Source organism: Periophthalmus magnuspinnatus, chromosome 2, assembly GCF_009829125.3.
Source record: "Periophthalmus magnuspinnatus isolate fPerMag1 chromosome 2, fPerMag1.2.pri, whole genome shotgun sequence".
In the NCBI taxonomy this organism is placed as follows: Eukaryota; Metazoa; Chordata; class Actinopteri; order Gobiiformes; family Gobiidae; genus Periophthalmus; species Periophthalmus magnuspinnatus.
Window position 1 is genome coordinate 10,294,464 of NC_047127.1, and position 23,538 is coordinate 10,318,001.

The window sequence follows — 23,538 nt, forward strand, 5'->3', positions numbered from 1 at the left end:
TAAACCTTCAGATGAATAATAAAACATTTAGACAATAAGTGTAGCTCCATTTAAACAGGTTATTGTCTCTTACCTGTGCAGTGCAGAAGACTCAGAAAGACAAGCACAGGTCTGAACACAGCCATGGCCATCATGTCTATGAGTCCTGTTCTCTCACACTCTTCCTCTCTTTAAAACTTCCTCTTCACACATCAGACGTCACTACATCTGTGGTACTAATGATACGAAACTCAGACTCGTGTATTTTAATACTTTTATATTTGAAACTTTATTAATGACCAACAGATGTATTGATTTATTGAAAGAAGTTATTTAGTGCATGTTTGACTAATCCTGTATTGTCCTGCATTTACTGTTTAAGTAAATGTAACATATTATGCAAAACCACAATTTTTTTTGAAAAGTTCATGAGTTGCATGTTCATGATGTCTCCATTTAAAAAGGAGAAGTCCAGATCTTACAGATAAAGATATTCAAAGTTTTAAACTAGGGCTATTTTTGATCATGTTTCAGTTTTAGAGAGAAGACCTTAAAGCAAATACAGAATGTTCAGACTGATCCTTCTGTTTCTGATGATTCTGTGCTTAAGTAATAATAATATTATTATTAATTTAATATTTTTATATTCATTGTGTGTCCATAATATGTTAAACTGCCGTTCACAGTTGTTCATGATTTCTTTTTATTCTGCAGATGAAAATAAAAGTAACAATAATGGGTCATTGTGTTAATATCACAACTGCGGCTGTTTTTACAACAGTAAATTCTGATGTGTATTTCAGGACACAGATATCAGGACCAATGGAAGTACTATGGGTAATGATGGGAGGGCATCTGACATGTCTGTGACTGACAGGTGGACATGGTTCATTATGAGAACATGAGTGACTCTTCAGTCACAGTCAGAATGTAGAGCACAGCGCCCCCTGCAGCTCTGCATGTGTGGAGCATCAGGACTTGAGTGTAGTAAATGTGTGTACTTCTCTGAGTATTTTTTACATGTTGTAACTTTTACTCTTCCATTAATAATATATTTTATTGGTCAGTATAAAGTTCACTGTACACATTTTGTCTTAAACATTTCACATCACTTTATGTTTTTGTGAATGAATAAAGAACTACAGGTTTAGAGAGGATTGTGTGGATGCAAATTGACCACCAGGGGGCAGTGTTTCTCTTCATACGAGGTGAATCAAGGTTTTATAAAAAGAAACATTTATATATTTACTACAGTCTGTTAAGTTTAAACAGTTAGGACCTCGTGCAATTAGCAAAATTCAATTCAATTCATTTTATTTTTGTAACGCCCAAAATCACAATAACAGTTGAAAGAGCGTTCATGTTTTGGTAAAAAGTATTTTGTGTAAAGTGGAAATGACAGGTTAAGGTTCATGTTTTTCTATGACTTGGTTTGGTGGGATAGTGCTGATTATTTATTATAGTTAATTGGCAGTTTAAGTTAAAAAAGTACAAAAATACAGGAAGTAGCAGAGTTCTAAAATGAAATACTTCTACGTACATCATCAACACTGAAAACTCCATCCAAAATACAGAGACACTTTACACACAAGGAAGGCATTTTTCTGGCAATTTAAACATTGAATTAACTAAATAAATGTGATGTGATGTATTTCTCTAGTTGCAACTATTGTGTAATTTAAACAAGTTTTGGCCCTTGTTAATATTATCGTTGCTAGGTAACAGAAGTTGAATTACCTCTACCCTTTATAAAAATTAAAAATAAAAAAATAAAAATAAAATTACACAGGATTTACTATGTTTACGATGTCATGTGCCCTTTAAATAGCCCCTCCGTGTGTGTGTGTACGTACACATATATATAATTTGACCGTTACTATGATAATCTACTACTAGTAGTACAAGGCACTACCACAAACCACTACTTCCATTTAACTATTATTACCACATGACTTCTTGGTTCGTGGTTTGTTGGTGTATTAGTTTTGGGCTGGTTGGTTGTCGGTTCATTCATTGACGTACATCTGATCAGGATCCTCCACAGCGGTGTCCCTCACTGAGCTGTAGGTCACTGCCTCCTCACTCGGTCTGACCTGAGCAGAGGGACAGGACGATATCTTACATTAGCAAGGAATCCATTTATATGTATGAGATTTGTAGAGGGAAAATCCATTAATCCAAAAGCAAAACCCACAAATACTGAATCTGATCATATAAACTTGAACCTGCTGTATTACAACATAAATCTGCATATTCACAGTTGCAGCTTAAACTTCCCTCATCTGTATTAAAGACACTGTACCTGATTTTTATTGTTTTAAAAACGTCAAACAGCATTAGTTCATTTTAAATGTTTTACTTTGTCACTTATCTTATGCATTCCAAACATCCTAATTATTCACCACAATGAGTTTATAAGCACATTTCACATTTCTCAGAAACCAGAGTGTTTTGCTGTGACAGTACAGGTAACAACAACTAGCATGCTAATGTGCACTACTTGATTATCAGACAATAAAATGCTTTGTGTTTAGGATATTGGAGCCTTGCCTCAGTTTCACAGACCAAGACCCTGGTGTGCGTTAGTCAAGCCAACGATTATTATTGGGAGTCTGTCACTTAAATGCAGTTAGTCACATCAGTGAGACGGTGTCAAACCATACTGACGTGTTAGAGGGTGAAATCACACATTCTCCACCACATCCTCTTTACACCGTGACAAACATACCCTGTGGAGAAGGACCTGTGGACAAGGCTGGTGTGTGTAAAGTTTAATCTCTAACCACAGGAGCCAGTGCAAAGACCTGACCAAATGCACGGATAAGTCTCCCTAAGTCTGGTTTTGACAGTAAACCTTTGATTTTTGCAAAGTTTTTGGATGGTAAAAAGCTGCAAATGTTCTTGATTTGATGTGGCTGTTGAAGTTCAAGTCTGAGTCCATTATTATCCTTAGATTTCTAGCCTGATTTGAAGATTTTAGAGAGAGAGACTGGAGGTGACTGCTGACACCTTCTCTATGTTTCTGTGGGCCAAAGATGATGACTTCAGTCTTGTCTGAGTTTAGTTGGAGAAAGTTGTTTCACATCCACACACTGATCTGCTGGATGCAGTGGCAGAGTGAATCCACTGGTCCATATTCACCTGCTGCAGTGAGACATAGATCTGAGTGTCATCTGCAGAGTTGTGGTAGGACACATTATTGCTGCGTATTAACTGGCCTAACAGCAGCATGTAGAGATTGAATGACGGGGTCCCAGGATTTGATTTAGTTTGGGTGAGGGACCAGGTGAGGGCTGAGGAGGCAGAGCAGGGAGGAGTTTGGGTATAAGATGTTGTCTCGTTCTTTGGGAAAGGTGGTCGTGCTGCTGAATCCCTCACTGAGGGATGTGGTTGTGCTGCTGGTGATGACTCCTTCACTGGAGGAGGTGGTTGTGGTAGTTGTGGTGCTGCTGCTGGTGCTGACACATTGAGTCTGTCTGGAACAGCCTCTGCTCGGGTGCAGGTCCCTTAAACAGCTCTCGTTTGCAGTTAGTACAATCCTCTGGGCACATACACATTGAACAGCCATGTGTTCCCCTTAAACAGCCGTGAATTTGTTCATCTTCCTTTTGTCTATGTTAGGAAGAGGTCCACTGATGAGTGTCTTCACCTCCACTTTATCAAGCTCCTCGAATAATTTAGTGAAATCCCTTTTCAAGACTTCAGCCCATTCCACTCTGGGGTCAACTGCACCCACGTGCACAATCAGCTGTTCAACTGGGATACGAGCACGTTTGACTTCCTCTGTGGCTCACATCTCTGAAAGCACCGTCTCCTAACAGCAGTGACAGTGTGACAGTGGTAAAAGTCTGTTTGTAAGCTATATTTTGGGTGATGGAACTATATTAGCATTGTCTCTCATCACTTGTTGCGTTAGCTTGGCATTCTTTTCTTTACCAAGTTTTGGAAAAGACACAGTATCACTCAGGTTTAAGTTGAAAGTAGCAGTTTTTTCACCTTCTTCTCTGAAAGTAACTGTAGGCTGCTTACCACTGGAAGTCACAGGCAGCTCATTCAATTGTTGATTGTTCTGTCAGCGTTCACACAAAGAATTTCTTAGGTTTCTTCTCCAGACATGTAGCTGGCTCTTCAGATTACTTGTTAAAAATGTAAAAATTGTTTAAAAATTTTGAATTACCGCAAATAAAATCACAATTAGACAGATTTTCCAGCACTCGAAGAGATAAAATGATTAAAAAGTAAAGTAAAGAAGGAAGCAGCTGGAGAAAGTAAGGATAGTGTCTGCACCTTTCAAAAGCAGCGTCTGTCGTGTGCATGTACAGCACATCATCACACGTGTGAAATGAAATATGTCCCATGCTTCAGAGTGCATTACGAGCACAGATAAATCTCATAGATCCCAATATTTTTCTACATACGGGAAATTTGGATTTTTTTCTCACTCTTTCAGTCAGAGTAACACGTACTGTTTTATAAATAAGACCACTCATCTTGAAATACGTTAAGCCTTTTATTGTGTGACATAACCAGAATGATCATCCAGGGCCTTGAAAGAATATCCAGGACACTGATCTGAAATGTAAAAGTCCTTTATTTAAAAGTGGGACCTCTAGACGTCTTCAGGTTATAGCACAAAAAAGGCTTATAATTATAATAATAATATAATTATTGTTAATATTATAAACTCCTCATTCTTTACAAGAAGTACTGATTGATACACACCATTGTTTCACATTAGTCCAGGTGTAGTCTTGGTTTAACTTCATTTCTCTGATTATTTCTATTGTAGCTGATGGTGGTGTAGGGCAAAACATGTATTTAATCATTTATTTCTCCTTCACCAAAATGCTTACAGCTTTTACAGCTCATTACAGCGACCTATGACATCATGATAAGCATGATAAAATGTTATAGACATATAACATTGTTTATGTTCTTTAATGTTATTTTGAATGATACATCATCATAACTTTAGACTAACTGTAAATTCCATTACATGTGATGGCAGAATCCGCCTCGGCAAAATGTGTTAAGTGTTTTGCCCAAAGACACAACAGTTGAAAGCACTGGGGAGAGCAGACAACAAACCACCAACCTACAAGTTATAAGACCTCTCTTATAACTCTTATAACTTTGGTTTCCCTCTGATGGAAACTTTGGTTTCTGTTTGTTTTCTCACATATTTGTGTCAAATCCACCCACAATGAAAAAATAAAAATGTAACTCACAGGGGAGTCGCTTCTGGTGTCTGCAGACTTCACTGTAAACAAACACATATGTAAGAAAGAAACGTCATTTAAAAAAGAAAATATTAATGACTGTACCCGGGTTATAGGTGCCGGGCTTTTTAGAGACCCTGAGTGCTGGATTTTAAACCATGAGTGAAAAAAAACAACAGAAACAACATGGTTCTCATTCGATAAAATGAAACTGTCGGCCTCTCGCAGTTGCTTCCCTATGGTTCTCATTCAATAAAATGCTTTTTATAACATAAAGGGCGATCACTGAACCTGAAGAAATAAAAGTCATGTAGATGCCCTTTCAAGTTGCACCCATAGACTGTATCATAGTGAACTGAGTGTGACGTCACCCATAGATCAAACCTGTTGTAGTGAGAACAACCTCAGTGGAAGAGGGCACCTGATTTGTTTGTTATTAATGTTCATATCTTTATGTATGGACAAATAAGTGAAATATAAACACCGGGATAATGTAAAGTGGTTTAATATGAACATTTTCAGGTCTGAATGATGTGTCTGACGGCAGCAGTTACAGAAAATGGAGGCATCATTTTTCAACAGAAAGTGAATTGGAGCCAGAGTCGACAGAGTTGAATGGTGCCCGTGCTCACTTCATGTTTGTAACACAGCGGCTCGTGGGCTAGTCCACTTATACAGTCTATGTGTGCAACATGTCACTTTCCAGGCAAAACAACATCTCCATGGATAGAAGCAGATGCCAGACTCTCCACCAGAAAAGTTACATAGTGCTCCTTTAAGCAACGCACAGGCGTCATACACATAAATATAGTATTCCGTGTGATGTTGTTTTACCTCTGACTCTCCACCGTGTGACCAGGGCCACCACAGTGAGAAGTACTGCAGCTACAGCCGCCCTCACTGCCCACAGCCAACCTGCACACACAAGTTTAACACAGTTCACACACGTTTACCTCTACACAATCATTCAGAGGTGGAAAGTAACTAAGTACAAAAGTAAAAGTATGTGTATCTATTTGTCATTTATGTAAGTCCATTTTACAGTGCATCTGAGAACAGGTGTTTCTATTTTATACTGCACCACTGGACTGAAACATACTTTTTATCTTTTCATTTCTACTGAAGCTGCTTGCTTAGAAACATTTTTTTCGTTATTTGTCAGAGGCCTGATTGATAATGTGTAGCTCTCTTGATTTGACCAGAAATACTGGTTCTTTTGAGATACAAACAACACTTCTGAGGATGCTCACAGCAAGCAGCCAAAAAATATCAAGGTCATTACACCTGTTACATTTGTACAAGAGAACCAAAGTTTGTGGATATAAAAAGAAACAAAAACATAGCCACAAGTGGCGATGATCGACCCTCACCTGCACCTACACTGTGGCCCTCAATGTCCCTCTTTACATTACACCCACTGCCCACTGTGAGGCGCTATCGTGCTTTCTCTTTGCTACACAAATGAGGGAATTTTAAAATTTCAAAGTTGTGGGCAAAGTGTACACTGTGTTCTGTTTTGCACACTTTGTAAAAGTCTGGTGTGTTAAAAACCTGATTTATTGATTGTCATTGACTGTTTTGATAAGGACCCCAAAATTTTGGGTAAAATTTCAGAAATCTTTGAAAAATATATATGTTTTCTCCAGATATAAAGGTTTGTATCACTCTGTAGGGGGCAATGACGCACTCAATTCAATTCTTTCACCTTCAGTCGGCTCAGGGCAAAGAGTGAAACAACTGATTCAAATGGAACATTTGTGTTGTGCAAATGGGAGCAAATTTTATGAATTATAAATTTCAACATTTTGGCAAAATTTTACAGCTACGCTGCACAAAGACTGTAAATCATGTACAAAATATTTATTTAATTTCTCATTCCTCGCTCGTCTAGATCATTTTCAAAAAATTGTTACACTATTTCAACACATGCCCCAAGTTCATCAAAGTATCAAAGACAGTTTCTGATTTGGTGATTTTACCATTAGAACGTAGAGTTTCTGGCATCACTACAGCTACACCGGGAAAAAATATGGCATGGGTGTCATTGGCTTTTATAATCTGCTCAAATTTTTACTTTGTTCAGAATTTCAGACATTTTGGAAAAAAACTATATATAATATTTTTCTCCTTTTTTTCTGGATCACAGCTGAGAGAAAAGCACAGACATTTTTGTAATATCTAAATACACTGAGCACTTCACACTGCCCTTTTGTGTCCAGTGTAGGACACTTAACCCACACTCTGTCCTGTGTCCAGTGTAGGACACTTAACCCACACTCTGTCCTGTGTCCAGTGTAGGACACTTAACCCACACTCTGTCCTGTGTCCAGTGTAGGACACTTAACCCACACTCTGTCCTGTGTCCAGTGTAGGACACTTAACCCACACTCTGTCCTGTGTCAGGTCAGACGTAGCATCACCTTTATCTTCATATGTGCTCTTGTTCTGTGGAGAGGCTGTAGTTTGAGCTTCCTCTGAAATGAGAAGAGATGGACATTACATTATGAGTCTTTATCAGACACATTTCCACATAGTCAGATACATCAGATACACCTCACACTGACCCACCTTCCTCAGACTTATAACAAGCTATAGAATATTGAAAGAAACTACTGTACTGTACTGTATAAGAAAAAAAACAAAACAAACAAAAACACAGGAGGTTTAGTCCTCTGTAGACCTGGTTCAGTCTTTGGTGATGGTGTTGACACACTCGCAGTTTTACTGGTGACTCCTCCTTTCTTCCTCTGGGTTGTTATAGTTTTAGTTGTGATCTCCACTGAAATTCAGTTCAATTCAATTCATTTATTTTTGTAACGCCCAAAATCACAACAACAGTTGTCTCGAAGGGCGTTCATGTTTTGGTTGATGGGGGAAACCGGAGTACCCGGAGGAAACCCATCCAGACACGGGGAGAAACATGAAAAACTCCACACAGAAAGGCCTGGGCGACCCGGGGATCGAACCAAACCCTCTTGCTGTGAGGCATGAGTGTTGCCACTCAGCCACTGTGCTGCCTAATGAGTGAAGGTGAAGAAATGAGTGAAGTGAAGAAAAGAGTGTTAGGTATTATGTAATCTACTTTGTTTAAAACAACTAAAAATGCAGTTTCAAATATGTGTTCATCTAGTCATATTCTACTTCATATATAACCTAGTAGGAATCATTATTATTATTATTATTATTATTATTATTATTATTATTATTATTATTATTATTATTATTATTATTATTATTATTATTATTATTATTATTATTATTATTATTATTATTACTAAATGCTTCTCCTGGTCTCACCTGGTTTGTTGGATCTGAGAGAGAACTTCGTCTTCTTTTCACCATGAGACACTTCACATTTGAGCAGGTTCATGTTGTTGTAAAGGAAATGTGAATCTGAAAATGTAGCAATGATGCCATTTCGAAGTCTTGTTGTTTTTATTTGTAGATTTTTGACGTCTTGGCCGTTGAGCAGCCATTTTGTTTTGACATCAGAGAGAAAGGAGGACACATTACATCTTAACTGAATGCTCTTCTCATATTCCTCTTTAGTCACTGTGAAAAACAAGACACTTGTGTCAATCTGTGTTACTGTGGCAGAGTGGTTCTCCTGTCTCCTCCTCTCAGTCAGGAGGTTGTGGGTTAGACTCCTGATCTAATAACAAAATACTCACCTGAGACCACAGACAAATAGACAGGATCGTCAAAGGACAGGAGATGTCCTGATTGGTCATATTGTTTACAGTAAAAGCGTCTAGCATCTCTAGGTCGGACATTTTGAATCTCCAGACCACACTTTTCAGTCACTCTGAGTCGATTTGACATCTCTGTGACCCCAGACTTGACCTTTCCAAGTTTAATAAGTTCTATTGTATGACTTGTTTTTTTCAGCAGAGTTAAAAATCCATGTGGTTCCACTACATTTTGTTTGACTCTTACAGGGCAGAATGACTTTTCCTCCCTCTTCCACAAATTCATACTGAGCTGGAGCCGATTCTGTGAAATCTTAAAGAAGAGAGAGACTGGTTATAATAGAAAGGAGAAGATAAAAGTGTCTCAACATTTCACATCATGTGTTCATTTTCCAGACAGAAACTCATGTAAAGAGAGAGCAGTTGGTAGAGACAGTTGCTGGTTCAATTCCCTCTAGTGACATTGCATACTGCTGCTTTTATGTCCTTGGGCAAAACACATGAGCCATGTTACTGCTGGTAGATCAAGAGCAGGTATAGACTGAATGTTCTCTGCAGTGTTATTTCTTAGTCCGTTAGCTTTAGTCTCTGTTGTTAAGATTCATTTTTACTGAAGAATAAAAGAGTCAAATTGTGTTTCAGTCAAAGAAAATGTCTACCTGCAGATTGTTCCACAGTATAGCATTAAACAGATCCCACCAGGACAAGTTACAGGTTAGATCTGTGGAGAGGCGACCTCGCTCACAGTATTTTTTTCCATGTATTTGAGCAGAAGCTGCAGTTGCTCGTGTCTTTCCTCAGTACACATATATTGTATAAGCAGCTCTTTAGGTCAAAATAAATCTGCTGTGCACTGTCTGCATCTAAATATGAAGTGTGTTATTGTCCCATAATCAGAAAGTGTGTGGTTAGCATGGTAGCTAGTGAGGAACACCTCAGGACTACTGCAAACTGTTTAACATGAAATGAACCTTCTCTGAATAACTTTAGAACAATGAAACAGAAAGTCATGAAGACACTCACTGTGTCTCAGTAAAGGACTTAAAATGTTTCTGTGAGTGAGTTAAGTGAGACAAGTTAATAAGATGAAACAAAAACTCTTTTATCCAAACTGAGACACACTTTTGTGGTTTGACATTTTAAACCTTCAGATGAATAATAAAACATTTAGACAATAAGTGTAGCTCCATTTAAACAGGTTATTGTCTCTTACCTGTGCAGTGCAGAAGACTCAGAAAGACAAGCACAGGTCTGAACACAGCCATGGCCATCATGTCTATGAGTCCTGTTCTCTCACACTCTTCCTCTCTTTAAAACTTCCTCTTCACACATCAGACGTCACTACATCCGTGCTACTAATGATACGAAACTCAGACTCATGTATTTTAATGCTTTTATATTTGAAACTTTATTAATGACCAACCGACGTATTGATTTATTGAAAGTTTGTTATTTAGTGCATGTTTGACTAATCCTGTATTGTCCTGCATTTACTGTTTAAGTAAATGTAACATTATGCAAAACCGCTAGTTTCTGAAAAGATGTTCATGATGTCTCCATTTAAAAAGGAGAAGTCCAGATCTTACAGATAAAGATGTTCAAAGTGTTAAACTAGGGCTATTTTTGATCATGTTTCGGTTTTAGAGAGAAGACCTTAAAGCAAATACAGAATGTTCAGTTTGAGTCTTGCTTTAAACGGCTCTGGTTTCATCCTTTTTAGTCCTGGTTTAGTCTTGGTTTAGTCTGGTTTTATTCGGCTCAGTTAAAAGTTGTATTTGAGGAGTTCTCAGTGTTTGTTCTGAGTGCATCACGTCTTGTCCTTGTCAGTCATTGTTGCTCTGTGCCTTGCGTAGCACCTACTGAGCGTGCTCCGAGCTGCACAGGTGTTTGTGTGTGTGGCCTGTACCATTGGTCTTCAGCCTCGGGGACCCACCTTTGGTCATTTGGGATATTTTCACTGGGTCTGCTGCCCAAAACAGTCCAGTCCCTCCACATACAGATAAAACACCTACTTATTCTCAAACTTGTAGATTTACAGTGGGAAGAGTGACCAACACTTTTACTCAAGTACTTAAGTACTATTACACAGTACAATATATTACTCAAGTAAATCCCTCCATGGACGACAGGACGAGTCGCCTGATGTCATTGGGGAGGCATGATCTGACTTGATCCTGGTATTTTAATCTGCGCTGTTCCTTGTGTGTCAGAGCGACTCTGAGCTGCTGCTTTATGAACTCAAAATCATACACACAGCTCCTTTAAAGCAACACTGTGTAACTTTCTGGAGGTGGCATGTCACCTGTATGATTCCATGGAAACAGAAAGTTAAAAGCATACTCTGGAACATTCTCCACGGAGATAGATTCATACAGTGGAAGATTATATCCAAAGGAACAACGTTCCCATGGAAACAAGCAGGAAGAGGCCATCCTCCAGGCCAAATAAGAGTCAGGATTGTGGAGAGGCGAGCCCGCTCACAGGACAAGGACACATGCTGTTTAGTGCAATAAAAACACCCCAAACATCCAAAGTGACACAGTATGGCTTTAATAATTATTAGATTAGAGATAATAAAAGTAACAATAATGGATCATTGTGTTAATATCACAACTGCGGCTGTTTTTACAACAGTAAATTCTGATGTGTTTTTCAGGACACAGATATCAGGACCAATGGAAGTACTATGGATAATGATGGGAGGGCATCTGACATGTGACTGACAGGTGGACATGGTTCATTATGAGAACATGAGTGACTCTTCAGTCACAGTCAGAATGTAGAGCACAGCGCCCCCTGCAGCTCTGCATGTGTGGAGCATCAGGACTTGAGTGTAGTAAATGTGTGTATTTTTTACATGTTGTAACTTTTACTCTTCCATTAATAATATATTTTATTGGTCAGTATAAAGTTCACTGTACACATTTTGTCTTAAACATTTCACATCACTTTATGTTTTTGTGAATGAATAAAGAACTACAGGTTTAGAGAGGATTGTGTGGATGCAAAGTGAGCGCCAGGGGGCAGTGTTTCTCTTCATACGAGGTGAATCAAGGTTTTATAAAAAGAAACATTTATATATTTACTACAGTCTATTAAGTTTAAACAGTTAGGACCTCGTGCGATTAGCAAAATTCAATTCAATTCATTTTATTTTTGTAACGCCCAAAATCACAATAACAGTTGGAAGGGCGTTCATGTTTTGGTAAAAAGTAAAAGGTATTTTGTGTAAAGTGGAAATGACAAGGTCAGGTTCATGTTTTTCTATGTTTTTTCGAGTATTTATTGTAGTTAATTGGCAGTTTGTGTGTGTGTGTGTGTGTGTGTGTGTGTGTGTGTGTGTGTGTGTGTGTGTGTGCAAAAATAAAGTACAAAAATACAGAAAGTCATCAACACTGAAAACTCCATCCAAAATACAGAGACACTTTACACACAAGGAAGGCATTTTTCTGACAGTTTAAACATTAAATTAACTAAATAAATGTGTAATTTAAACAAGTTTATTCCCTTGTTAACATTATGGTTGCTAGGTAACAGTAGTTGAATTACCTCTACGTTTGTCATATTCAACCAGGAAGGAAAATTATAAACATCACCAAACCTTATAAAAAAAAATAATAATAAATTACACAGGATTTACTTTGTTTACTATGTCATGTGCAGTTTAAATATCCCCTCCTTAAGTAAAGTGTGGTTTATATATTACACAGCATATATCAACACAACAGAGAGCAGCAGGTCGACCTACTTAAGACATTTGAGTCATTTCCTTTTAATAAAATAGTAGTACTCGGAGTAGTTTTCAGATATCATACTTTTCTCCTATTTGAGTAATATATGACAGTGTAACAGTACTCTTACTTGAGGAATATAGCAGTATGTATTATTGTGTAGTGTCATTGTAGTTACTCTTCCCACTGTGAGTAAGTCTACAAGACAAAATCTTTATGTCGACAATATGAAATGATTTGAACGTTTGTGTTTCTTGCACTGCTCCTTCAAATATGATTTAGTTTGTCTCATTTTGTGTCCATCCTTCGTCTTGGTTCCTGCCTCATGAAAGTAGAACTACACTCATTCATCAAACTGTGGTAAAAAAACAATAAATTAATGTAGTGGAGCTTTTCTTCTGACCCTATTTCCTCTTCCTCCTCTATGTATGTGGCTTAACGCTTTCACACATATTCAAGGATAAGATACTTCTACTTTTTCAGCAGAGAAAGTACTTAACTCAACATCAAAAAACTGAATGATAACAAAAATATTACTGCGATGTGAAATTTTCTTTAGGATTGATAACTAGACTGCTACTAGTTTTACTACTACATTGAAAACAGGCTGACTGTTACTAGGATACTGCTACTACAAGTACTACTAGGCCACTACTACTACAAGGCTACTGCTCACCACTATTTCCAGGTAACTATTATTACCACGTGGCTTCTTTGTTCGTGGTTTGTTGGTGTATTAGTCTTGGGTGACGTGGTTGTTGAGTCGGTTGTTGAGTCGGTTGTTGGTTTATTTCTTGACGGTGGCGTAGAACTGATCAGGGTCCTCCACAGTGGTGTATTTCACTGAGCTGTAGGTCACTGCCTCCTCACTCGGTCTGACCTGAGCAGAGGGACAGGACAATATCTTACATTAGCAAGGAATCATTTATATGTATGAGATTTGTAGGGAGAAAATCCATTAATCCAAAAGCAAAGCCCACATATATTGAATCTGATCATATACACTTGAACCTGTTGTATGTTGTATAAATCTGCATTTCACAACTCTCAGAGAACAGATGGTCTCTGATGGTATAGTAAACAACATGTGAAGGAGCCACAGGTTTAGAACATGGTTCAGAAGCTCCTGAAATCATAAACATATCATTTATAATATGTAATTTATTTATTATTCCCTTGTCTCATTCGCCGCTGTTCCGCTCGCTCTCGTCGCTCAGTCTCATGGGGGGTAGCTCAGCTGCACATGGTCCATGGGCAGGACCAGATGTACCTAAAGGCTAAACTCGCGATATGTGCCATTGAGCACGGCTCATTGACTACAATAGGCGGCCATGTTTAGACACCGGGGCTTGCTCCTGTCCTTTATGGTGAAATAGAGCTGTTTAAGAGGCGTGTCCTCCTTTCTCCTGTCCCTTTATGGTCAAATGAAGGTGTTGAAGGGGCGTAACGTGAGGTGGGGTCGTGTACACAGATTTCTACTCCAGGTGTGATCTATGAGGATATGACCTGCTGGAGTGTACGGAGGGTTTTATAGATCCCAATATTTTTCTATGTATGTGAAGTTTGGGTTTTCATCTCACTCTTTCAGTCAATTTCAAGGCACAGCCAGGGGCCGGAGGGGGTCTGGTTTGGGAACCACAGGATTCCATCTCTGCTGTTTGCAGATGATGTTGTCCTGATGGCTTCATTGAGCCAGGACCTGCAGCAGGCACTGGGGCGGTTTGCAGCCGAGTGTGAAGTGGCTGGGATGAGAATCAGCTCCTCCAAATCCGAGGCCATGGTTCTCGACCGGAAGGTGGTTTGCTCTCTCCGGGTGGGTGGTGAGTCTCTGCCCCAAGTGGAGGAGTTCAAGTATCTCGGGGTCTTGTTCACGAGTGAGGGAAGGATGGAGCGTGAGATTGACAGGCGGATCGGTGCAGCGTCTGCAGTGATGCGGTCGCTGTATCAGTCCATTGTGGTGAAGAAGGAGCTGAGCCGGAAGGCGAAGCTCTCGATTTACCGGTCAATCTACGTTCCTACCCTCACCTATGGTCATGAGCTTTGGGTAATGACCGAAAGGACAAGATCGCGGATACAAGCGGCTGAAATGGGTTTCCTCCGTAGAGTGGCTGGGCGCACCCTTAGGGATAGAGTGAGGAGCTCAGTCACATGGGAGGAGCTCGGAGTAGAGCCGCTGCTCCTACACGTCAAGAGGAGCCAGCTGAGGTGGCTCGGGCATCTGCTCAGGATGCCTCCTGGACGCCTCCCTAGGGAGGTGTTCTGGGCATGTCCCACCGGGAGGAGACCCCGGGGAAGACCCAGGACACGCTGGAGGGACTATGTCTCTCGGCTGGCCTGGGAACGCCTTGGGGTCCCACCGGAGGAGCTGGAGGACGTGTCCGGGGTGAGGGAAGTCTGCTGCCCCCGCGACCCGGCCCGGATAAGCAGAAGAAAATGGATGGATGGATCTTTCAGTCAGAGTAACACGTACTGTTTTATAAACGAGACCACTGATCCTGAAATATTTTAAGCATTTTATTGTGTGCCATAACCAAAATGATCATCCAGGGCCTTGAAAGAATATCCAGGACACTGAATGGAAATGTAAAAGTCCTTTATTTAAAAGTGGGACCTCTGGAGGTCTTCAGGTTATAGCACAAAAACAGCTTATGTTAATTTGAATGTTATAAACTCCCGATTCTTTACAAGAAGAACTGATTGATGCACACAATGCATCACACTAGTCCTGGTCTAGTCCTGGTCTAGTCCTGGTCTAGTCCTGGTCTAGTCCTGGTCTAGTCCTGGTCTTGTCCTGGTCTTGTCCTGGTCTTGTCCTGGTCTGGTCCTGGTCTGGTCCTGGTCTAGTCCTGGTCTAGTCCTGGTCTAGTCCTTACCTCATTTCTCTGGTTGTTCCTGTTGTGGCTGATGGTGGCATAGGACACTCCCTCTTCAGGTTCAACCTTTGAAGAAAATATTCACATGTATTTACTGATTTATTTCTCCTTGACCAAAATGCTTGCTACTTTGCAACAACATAGAACATAGAGCAGGGGCGTTAAACTGATTTTCACTGAGGACCACATTAGCAAAATGGTTGCTTTCAAAGGGCCAGATGTAAAGTGTAAGGCAGTATAAATGTGATGTAAAATAAATGTAACTACTTTTTAACTTGTTAAATAACTGTTTCTGTATTTATTAGTTATTTCATTAAAAATTTGACATGCATGTCTGTGTAACTGCGTATCTCATGATAAATTGACATTTTTAAATGTCTGAATCTGGTTGGGGCCTGCCTGCTCACAGACCTTCAGCACCTTCAAAAACACACCCTCTGAAAAAGACTCAGTCACAGTAAAGCTAGTTTCACTGCTGCATGTTTCTTGGTTGTGGCTTTTGTGAACATATTCTACTGTGATCACAGTTTGCCTTTTAATTCTTGACAATTTGTTGTTTTTCTTATGGCAAAAAGAACCACTTTCATGGCAATAATTGAAGCATTATAAGAAATCACCAATGCACTGGACCAAAAGAAGCATGCTGTTGGTATGTTTATTGATCTGAAAAAAAAAACCCAAAAAAAAAACATTCGACACAATTCATTCAGTCCTGCTAAATAAACTTGAAAGATATGGTATCAGAGGAGGAGCTGGGGACTGGTTAAGAGATTACTTAAGAGGATGAGTCCAGTAAGTTAAAATGGGAGAATACTCATCTGAATGGCTTGGTATTGCTTGTGGTGTTCCCCAAGGGTCAGTGTTGGGACCCAATGCCTTTCACTTTTTGTATTAATGATATATTTAATGTATCACATTCATTAAAACTAATCCTGTTTCCAGACCTGCCTGTTATTTATATTAAGGAGATTGTAACTTCCCCTGGGTTACATAAAAGAAATAAGAAAAGAAAAGAAATAAAGTTTTTTGTCTGTCTGGTGGCATGGAACCATTTGAGTTGAAAGGGTCCAGTAGCAATACATGTTCAAATTAGTATCGAGTATTCCTCACCATCACACAAAGCTCGGGACTGAAGCTGCATTAGCCAAAAACAAAGTAGCCTAAACAGAAGAGCTGTGGAACAACCCTGTGTCAAAAATACTCTGAAAGTCTGGAGATGATTTATGGATTTAAAACTGCATATTACAGCGACCTATGACGTCACAACTAGGGGAAATTTTAAGTGTGGTAAAATGTTATTGACATATGACTTAAAGCTCAAAAATGTTATTTTGAATGATACATCATCATAACTTTAAATAACCTGAAAATTCTATTACATGTGACAGCCTCAGCAAAATGTGTTAAGTGTATGGCCAAGGACACAACAGTTGAAGGAACTGGTGAGAACAGACATCAAACCACCAACCTACAAGTTACAGGACCTCTCTCTACCCTCAGAGGGTCTCACATGTTTCTGTAAACTCCACCCACAATGAAAAAATAAAAATGGAACTCACAGGAGAGTCGCTTCTGGTGTTTGCAGACTTCACTGGAAACAAACACACATGTAAGAAAGAAATTGTCATTTTAAAAAGAAAATATTACTCACTGCACTGTTTTTTTTTATCCCCAATTTGACAAAAATGTCAACCACCAGAAAAGTTACATAGTGCTTCCTTTAAGCAACACACAGGCGCCTTAGTCATGCACATAATTATAGTATTCTGTGTAATGTCATTTCACCTCTGAGTCTCTTCCATGTGACCAGGGCCACCACAGTGAGAAGTACTGCAGCTACAACCACCACCACCACAGCCCACAGCCAACCTGCACACACAAGTTTAACACAGTTCACACACGTTTACCTCTACACAATCATTCAGAGTACAAAAGTAAAAGTACTGATATATATCTGTACTTCATGTGAGTACATTTTACAGTTCATCTGAGAACAGTATTTTATACTGCACCACTGGACTGAAGCATGCTTTTTAAGCAAACAGTTTCAGTAGAAATTAAATGAGACATTTTTTGTAACTTGTCAGAGGCCTGATGGATAATGTGTAGCTCTCTTGATTTGATTCTTTTTAGATGCAAACAACATGTCTGTGGACGCTCACAGCAAGCAGCCAAAAAATATCTTACACCATAAAATTAGACCTGTTACATTTGTACAAGAAAACCATGTCATCTTTTTGTGGATATGAAATGAAGCTGCAAGCGGCAATGAGCGGAAGGAGGGGGGGGGGGGGGGGGCTATCTCGCCCTCAAGTTCCCTCTTTACATTTCACCCACTGCCTATTCTCTTCCTCTTTGCTACACAAATGGGAGCATTTTTACAACTGAGCTCAAACGAAAAACCAAGTAATAGTTTGTTCAAATAAAATGTTTCCCTATTATTTTTATTGAATGTTCCTAGATGTAAAACTATAAAATCTAGGACGTAGCTCAGGTGATCAGGGCCAAATAAGTGAATTTGCAAAGTTTCACTAATTAATGTCAAAGTGTTTTTTTGCTCTCCATTGTGCAGCTTGAGACAGATTCTCATTGATTTAGTACAGGGGCTTGACTCTAGAGGCCAAACTGTAAAATAGACCATAGGACTTATTGGCTTGTGTGATTAACTGGACATAAGTGCATTTTCACAAAGTAATGTCAAAGTCATTTTTTTTCTTCTCATTATAGACAGTGCTCTGATCATCGTGTTTGACAATGTCATTAGTCACAGCCAGTGTATGGGGACTTCATCAATGTTCAGGGGGTCAAAAATGCAATTATTTTGTCCAAAAAAAGAAGAAATACTGTTGAAGAACAATGATCCTCACCAGTTACTTTGTTACATTGGCTTGAGCTAATAAGAAAGAAGAAGAAGAGGGAAAACTGACGCAAAGTGGAAAAGTGTGCTGTTGTGTGACGAGACCACATTTCTAATTGTTTTTGAAAATTATGGACATCGTGTCCTGCGGGCTATAGAGGAAAAGGACCATCTGGATTGTTATGAAGTTCAAAAGCCTCTGATGGTCTGGGGGTGTGTTGGTGCCTCTGTGATGGTCTGGGGGTGTGTTGGTGCCTCTGTGATGGTCTGGGGTGTGTTGGTGCCTCTGTGATGGTCTGGGGGTCTGTTCGTGCCCATGGGGAACTTGCACATCTGTGAAGGCACCATTAATGCTGAAAGTTACATACAGGTTTTGGAGCAACATATGCTGTTATCCAAGCAACGTCTTTTTCAGGGACGTCTCTGCTTATTTCAGCGAGACTAAGCCACATTCTGCATGTGTTAGAACAGCGTGGCTTTGTAGTAAAAGCAGGTACTAGCCTGGAAAATGTGTGGTGCATTATGAAGCGCAAAATACGACAACGGAGACCCCGGACTGCTGAGAAACTGAAGTTGTACATTGAGTAAGAATGGGAAAGGATTCCTCCTACAAAGCTTAAACAATTAGTGTCCTTATTGATTGTTGTTAAAAGGAAAGGTGATGTAACACAGTGGTAAACATGCCCCTGTCCTAGCTTTATTGAAAATGAGAGAATATTTGCATAAAAACAAGTTTATCAATTTTACAAGTTTATCAGTTTGAACATTAAAAATCATGTATTTGTAGTGTATTCAGTTCAATATAGGTTGAAAAGGATTATATTTTTATATGCACATGACTGCCATGACCTAACATGTTAGTGTTTGGAGCACTAAGGACTTCACGGGGGATGACGAGCACTTACGTGATTTGCATGTTCTAATTGATACTTATAGGCCCTTCACCAGCTTCTGGTGCTTGGACCTAATGAGTGGATTAGCTGTTGATTCAGGTTCTACATATTCACCCAGGTCAGACGTAGCATCACCTTTATCTCCATATGTGCTCTTGTTCTGTGGAGAGGCTGTAGTTTGAGCTTCCTCTGAAATGAGAAGAGATGGACATTACATTATGAGTCTTTATCAGACACATTTCCACATAGTCAGACTCACTAAACACCTCACACTGACCCACCTCCCTCAGACTTACAGTATAAGAAGTTATTGGGCCATTGGTCAATGAAAGAAATGACATTTACTGTGTAAGTAAAAAACACAGGAGGTTTAGTCCTCTGTAGACCTGGTTCAGTCTTTGGTGATGGTGTTGACACACTCGCAGTTTTACTGGTGACTCCTCCTTTCTTCCTCTGGGTTGTTATAGTTTTAGTTGTGATCTCCACTGAAATGAGTGTTAGGTATTATGTAATCTACTTTGTTTAAAACAACTAAAAATGCAGTTTCAAATATGAGTTCATCTAGTCAGCCTCATTTATAACCTAGTAGGAATTATTTATTATTATTATTATTATTATAATTCAAGTCTTCTTACTGTCAGCATGTAAGTCCATTGGACCTTTCATGGACAGAGCTCTGCTAATGTGCTGTTCCCAGGAGGGTTTTGGACTTTGTGTGTACAGGTGTTGGTTTTGGACTTTGTGTGTACAGGTGTTGTTTGGTATTTACTCTCCTTACCTGTCAATTCCCCTTTTTAGCGCTCCCCCAATCACTGGGACAGTTGATCTTTTTGGTCCCCACATTTTCTTGATCTCAGTCTCGATCTTGAGGTCTATACTGTATATTTGCTAACCTTCTCTGCAGTTTTGACAGAATTGTTGATGGCACAGCCAGATCTATGAGGAGGCAGCTTTTGTCCGTCTTGTTTTTCAGCTCTATGTCAGGTCTATTCGCTGCTATGATCCACTCTGTTTGGATCGGTATGTCCCACAGAATTGTGACGTAATCCTTCTCAACAAGTCTTAGACTCGTGTTTGTACCATTATTATTATTATTATTATTATTATTATTATTATTATTATTATTATTATTATTATTACTGAATACTTCTCCTGGTCTCACCTGGTTTGTTGGATCTGAGAGAGAACTTCGTCTTCTTTTCACCATGAGACACTTCACATTTGAGCAGGTTCATGTTGTTGTAAAGGAAATGTGAATCTGAAAATGTAGCAATGATGCCATTTCGAAGTCTTGTTGTTTTTATTTGTGGACTATTGACGTCTTGGCCGTTGAGCAGCCATTTTGTTTCAACATTAGAGAGAGAGGAGGACACATTACATCTTAACTGAACGTTCTCCTTATTGTTCGTTTTAGTCACTGTGAAAAACAAGACACTTGTGTCAATCTGTGTTACTGTGGCAGAGTGGTTCTCCTGTCTCCTCCTCTCAGTCAGGAGGTTGTGGATTAGACTCCTGATCTAATAACAAAATACTCACCTGAGACCACAGACAGATACACAGGAGCTTCAGAGGACAGGAGACGTTGTGGTTGTACAGATGTATCGTATTGTTGACAGTAGAACAGTCCAGCATCCTGAGACTGGACATTTTGAATCTCCAGACCACACTTTTCAGTCACTTTGTGTCGATTTGACATCTCTGTGACCTCAGAGTTGACCTCTCCAAGTTTAATAAGTTCTATTGTATGACTTGTTTTTTCAACAGAGTTAAAAATCCATGTGGTTCCACTACATTTTGTTTGACTCTTACAGGGCAAAATGGCATTTTCTCCCTCTTCCACAAATTCATGATCTGGAGCGGATTCTGTGAAATCTTAAAGAAGAGAGAGACTGGTTATAATAGAAAGGGGAAGATAAAAGTGTCTCAACATTTCACATCATATGTTCATTTTCCAGACAGAAACTCATGTAAAGAGAGAGCAGTTAATAGAGACAGTTGCTGGTTCAATTCCCTCTAGTGACATTGCATACTGCTGCTTTTATGTCCTTGGGCAAAACACATGAGCCATGTTACTGCTGGTAGATCAAGAGCAGGTATAGACTGAATGTTCTCTGCAGTGTTATTTCTTAGTCCGTTAGCTTTAGTCTCTGTTGTTAAGACTCATTTTTACTGAAGAATAAAAGAGTCAAATTGTGTTTCGGTCAAAGAAAATGTCTACCTGCAGATTGTTCCACAGTATAGCATTAAACAGATCCCACCAGGACAAGTTACAGGTTAGATCTGTGGAGAGGCGACCTCGCTCACAGTATTTTTTTTCCATGTATTTGAGCAGAAGCTGCAGTTGCTCGTGTCTTTCCTCAGTACACATATATTGTATAAGCAGCTCTTTAGGTCAAAATAAATCTGCTGTGCACTGTCTGCATCTAAATATGAAGTGTGTTATTGTCCCATAATCAGAAAGTGTGTGGTTAGCATGGTAGCTAGTGAGGAACACCTCAGGACTACTGCAAACTGTTTAAAATGTTAAATTGTCAAAAGTATCAAAAATCAGAGACTAATCAACACTAAAACTGGTATTGAAAGTAGATACTCATTTAAGCAGGTATCAGTACTGAAAAGTCACATTCACAGGACGGAAATGAACCTTTCCTGAATAATGAAACTGAGATTTCATCATTTCAGTTCATGGAGACACTCACTGTGTCTCAGTAAAGGACTTTACATGTTTCTGTGAGTGAGTTAAGTGAGACAAGTTAATAAGATGAAACAAAAACTCTTTTATCCAAACTGAGACACACTTTTGTGGTTTGACATTTTAAACCTTCAGATGAATAATAAAACATTTAGACAATAAGTGTAGCTCCATTTAAACAGGTTATTGTCTCTTACCTGTGCAGTGCAGAAGACTCAGAAAGACAAGCACAGGTCTGAACACAGCCATGGCCATCATGTCTATGAGTCCTGTTCTCTCACACTCTTCCTCTCTTTAAAACTTCCTCTAAACATTTCACACTTCACACGTCACTACATCTGGACTGGTAATAATGCAAAACTGTGACTGTATTTGAATGCTTTTATCATTTGAAACTTTATTAATGACCAATGTACATGACAGACTTTAATATTCACTGCTTGTTCAGGAGTGTTATGTCTGTTTTTGTGTCAACTCCTACATGTTGTACTGTATGTTTTTTCTACACATACAGTACAGTTTTCTACGCCTCTACCTTATGATGTCTTGAATTTGTCTTTTGTGATGGTTTGATTGTTCAGTTTCTTTATAGCAACAGCTTTGCTTTCAGTCATTACGATCAAAATAATTAAATCATAAAAACCCCCATCTAAACCCAATGCCTGCATTTAATGGCAATTATTTAAAAAAAAATAAAATACAGTTCTTACATACATGGGTTTTACATTGTTTTTCAGCAATGAAAATCTGCTGCTTGTTACAGTGAAATGCCACTACGAAGATTTGCAATTTTGAACAGGAAGTCAATGGGTCCATTTCTATTGCTAAGCAGTTTTAGGTCAGTGTTGTGGTTTACAAAGAACAAAATATAAAATGCTGCCTATTTATAGATCATCATCTATCTTTATATCAGTATATTTTAATAATTATTAGAATAGTGATAATAAGAGCAACGGCAATGGACCATTATGTTAATATCATAACTACCACTGCTGCTGTTTTTAGTAAATTCTGGTGTGTATTTTTTCAGAGAGACAGGACCAATGTAAGTACTTTGGATGAAGATGGGAGGGCATCTGACACACAGGGATGAGTTGATGGGAGGGCACCTGACATATGTGTGACTGACAGATGGGCATAGTTTATTATGAGAACATTGGTGAACCTTCAGTCACGGCCAGTGAATGAACAAATACACTGCCTGGCCAAAAAAAAAGGTCACAGTCTAATATTTGGTTGTTCCGCCTTTAGCTTTGATTACGGCAAATTCACTGTGGCATTGTTTTGATTTCGCTTCTGCAATGTCACAAGATTTATTTCCATCCTGTGTTGCATTCATTTTTCACCAAGGTTTTTTTGCACTGTAGCACTTTGAGATTTGTTGTTCAAATGTAAAGTGCATTATAAATAAAATGTATTATTATTGTTATTATGTTGCATTGATGATGGTAGAGTCTGACGCTGCACAAAGCTTCTCCAGCACATCCCAAAGATTCTCAATGGGGTTAAGGTCTGGACTCTGTGGTGGACAATCCATGTGTGAAAATTATGAGCCCGATGAATCCTGGCATTGTCATCTTGGAATATGCCCGCGTCATCAGGGAA

General features: G+C 39.1%; 1 protein-coding gene and 2 long non-coding RNA genes across 3 annotated transcripts; all 3 read right to left on the bottom strand.

Moving 5' to 3' along the window:
- Positions 1-1,892: 1,892 nt before the first annotated feature.
- Positions 1,893-6,106, bottom strand: LOC129456833 (uncharacterized). The gene is made up of 3 exons (XR_008648964.1): positions 6,033-6,106; positions 5,208-5,239; positions 1,893-2,072 (listed from the first exon to the last, which is right to left on the bottom strand). It is a non-coding gene; the product is annotated as an uncharacterized LOC129456833 (long non-coding RNA).
- A 1,524-nt stretch (positions 6,107-7,630) lies between these two features.
- On the bottom strand, positions 7,631-8,729 carry LOC117384954 (uncharacterized). Its single transcript, XR_008648963.1, has 3 exons — positions 8,496-8,729; positions 7,879-7,977; positions 7,631-7,672 (listed from the first exon to the last, which is right to left on the bottom strand). It is a non-coding gene; the product is annotated as an uncharacterized LOC117384954 (long non-coding RNA).
- Positions 8,730-12,685: 3,956 nt separating this feature from the next.
- On the bottom strand, positions 12,686-20,988 carry LOC129456166 (uncharacterized). The gene is made up of 8 exons (XM_055227120.1): positions 20,778-20,988; positions 20,404-20,658; positions 19,628-19,726; positions 19,383-19,430; positions 17,277-17,360; positions 17,051-17,082; positions 15,492-15,557; positions 12,686-13,498 (listed from the first exon to the last, which is right to left on the bottom strand). Exons 1-8 carry the CDS (start codon positions 20,935-20,937, stop codon positions 13,406-13,408), a joined length of 837 nt encoding a protein of 278 aa, XP_055083095.1. The 5' UTR covers positions 20,938-20,988; the 3' UTR covers positions 12,686-13,405.
- Between the last annotated feature and the right edge of the window lie 2,550 nt (positions 20,989-23,538).

Excerpts from the sequence above, each read along its gene's own strand:
- LOC129456166 (XM_055227120.1), bottom strand. The coding sequence starts at position 20,937 with ATGTCAAATCGACACAAAGTGACTGAAAAGTGTGGTCTGGAGATTCAA. Across the intron at positions 19,727-20,403 it reads TCTCAGATCCAACAAACCAG|TGGAGATCACAACTAAAACT; the intron begins GTGAGACCAGGA and ends CACTCATTTCAG. Across the intron at positions 19,431-19,627 it reads ATCACCAAAGACTGAACCAG|AGGAAGCTCAAACTACAGCC; the intron begins GTCTACAGAGGA and ends TTCTCATTTCAG.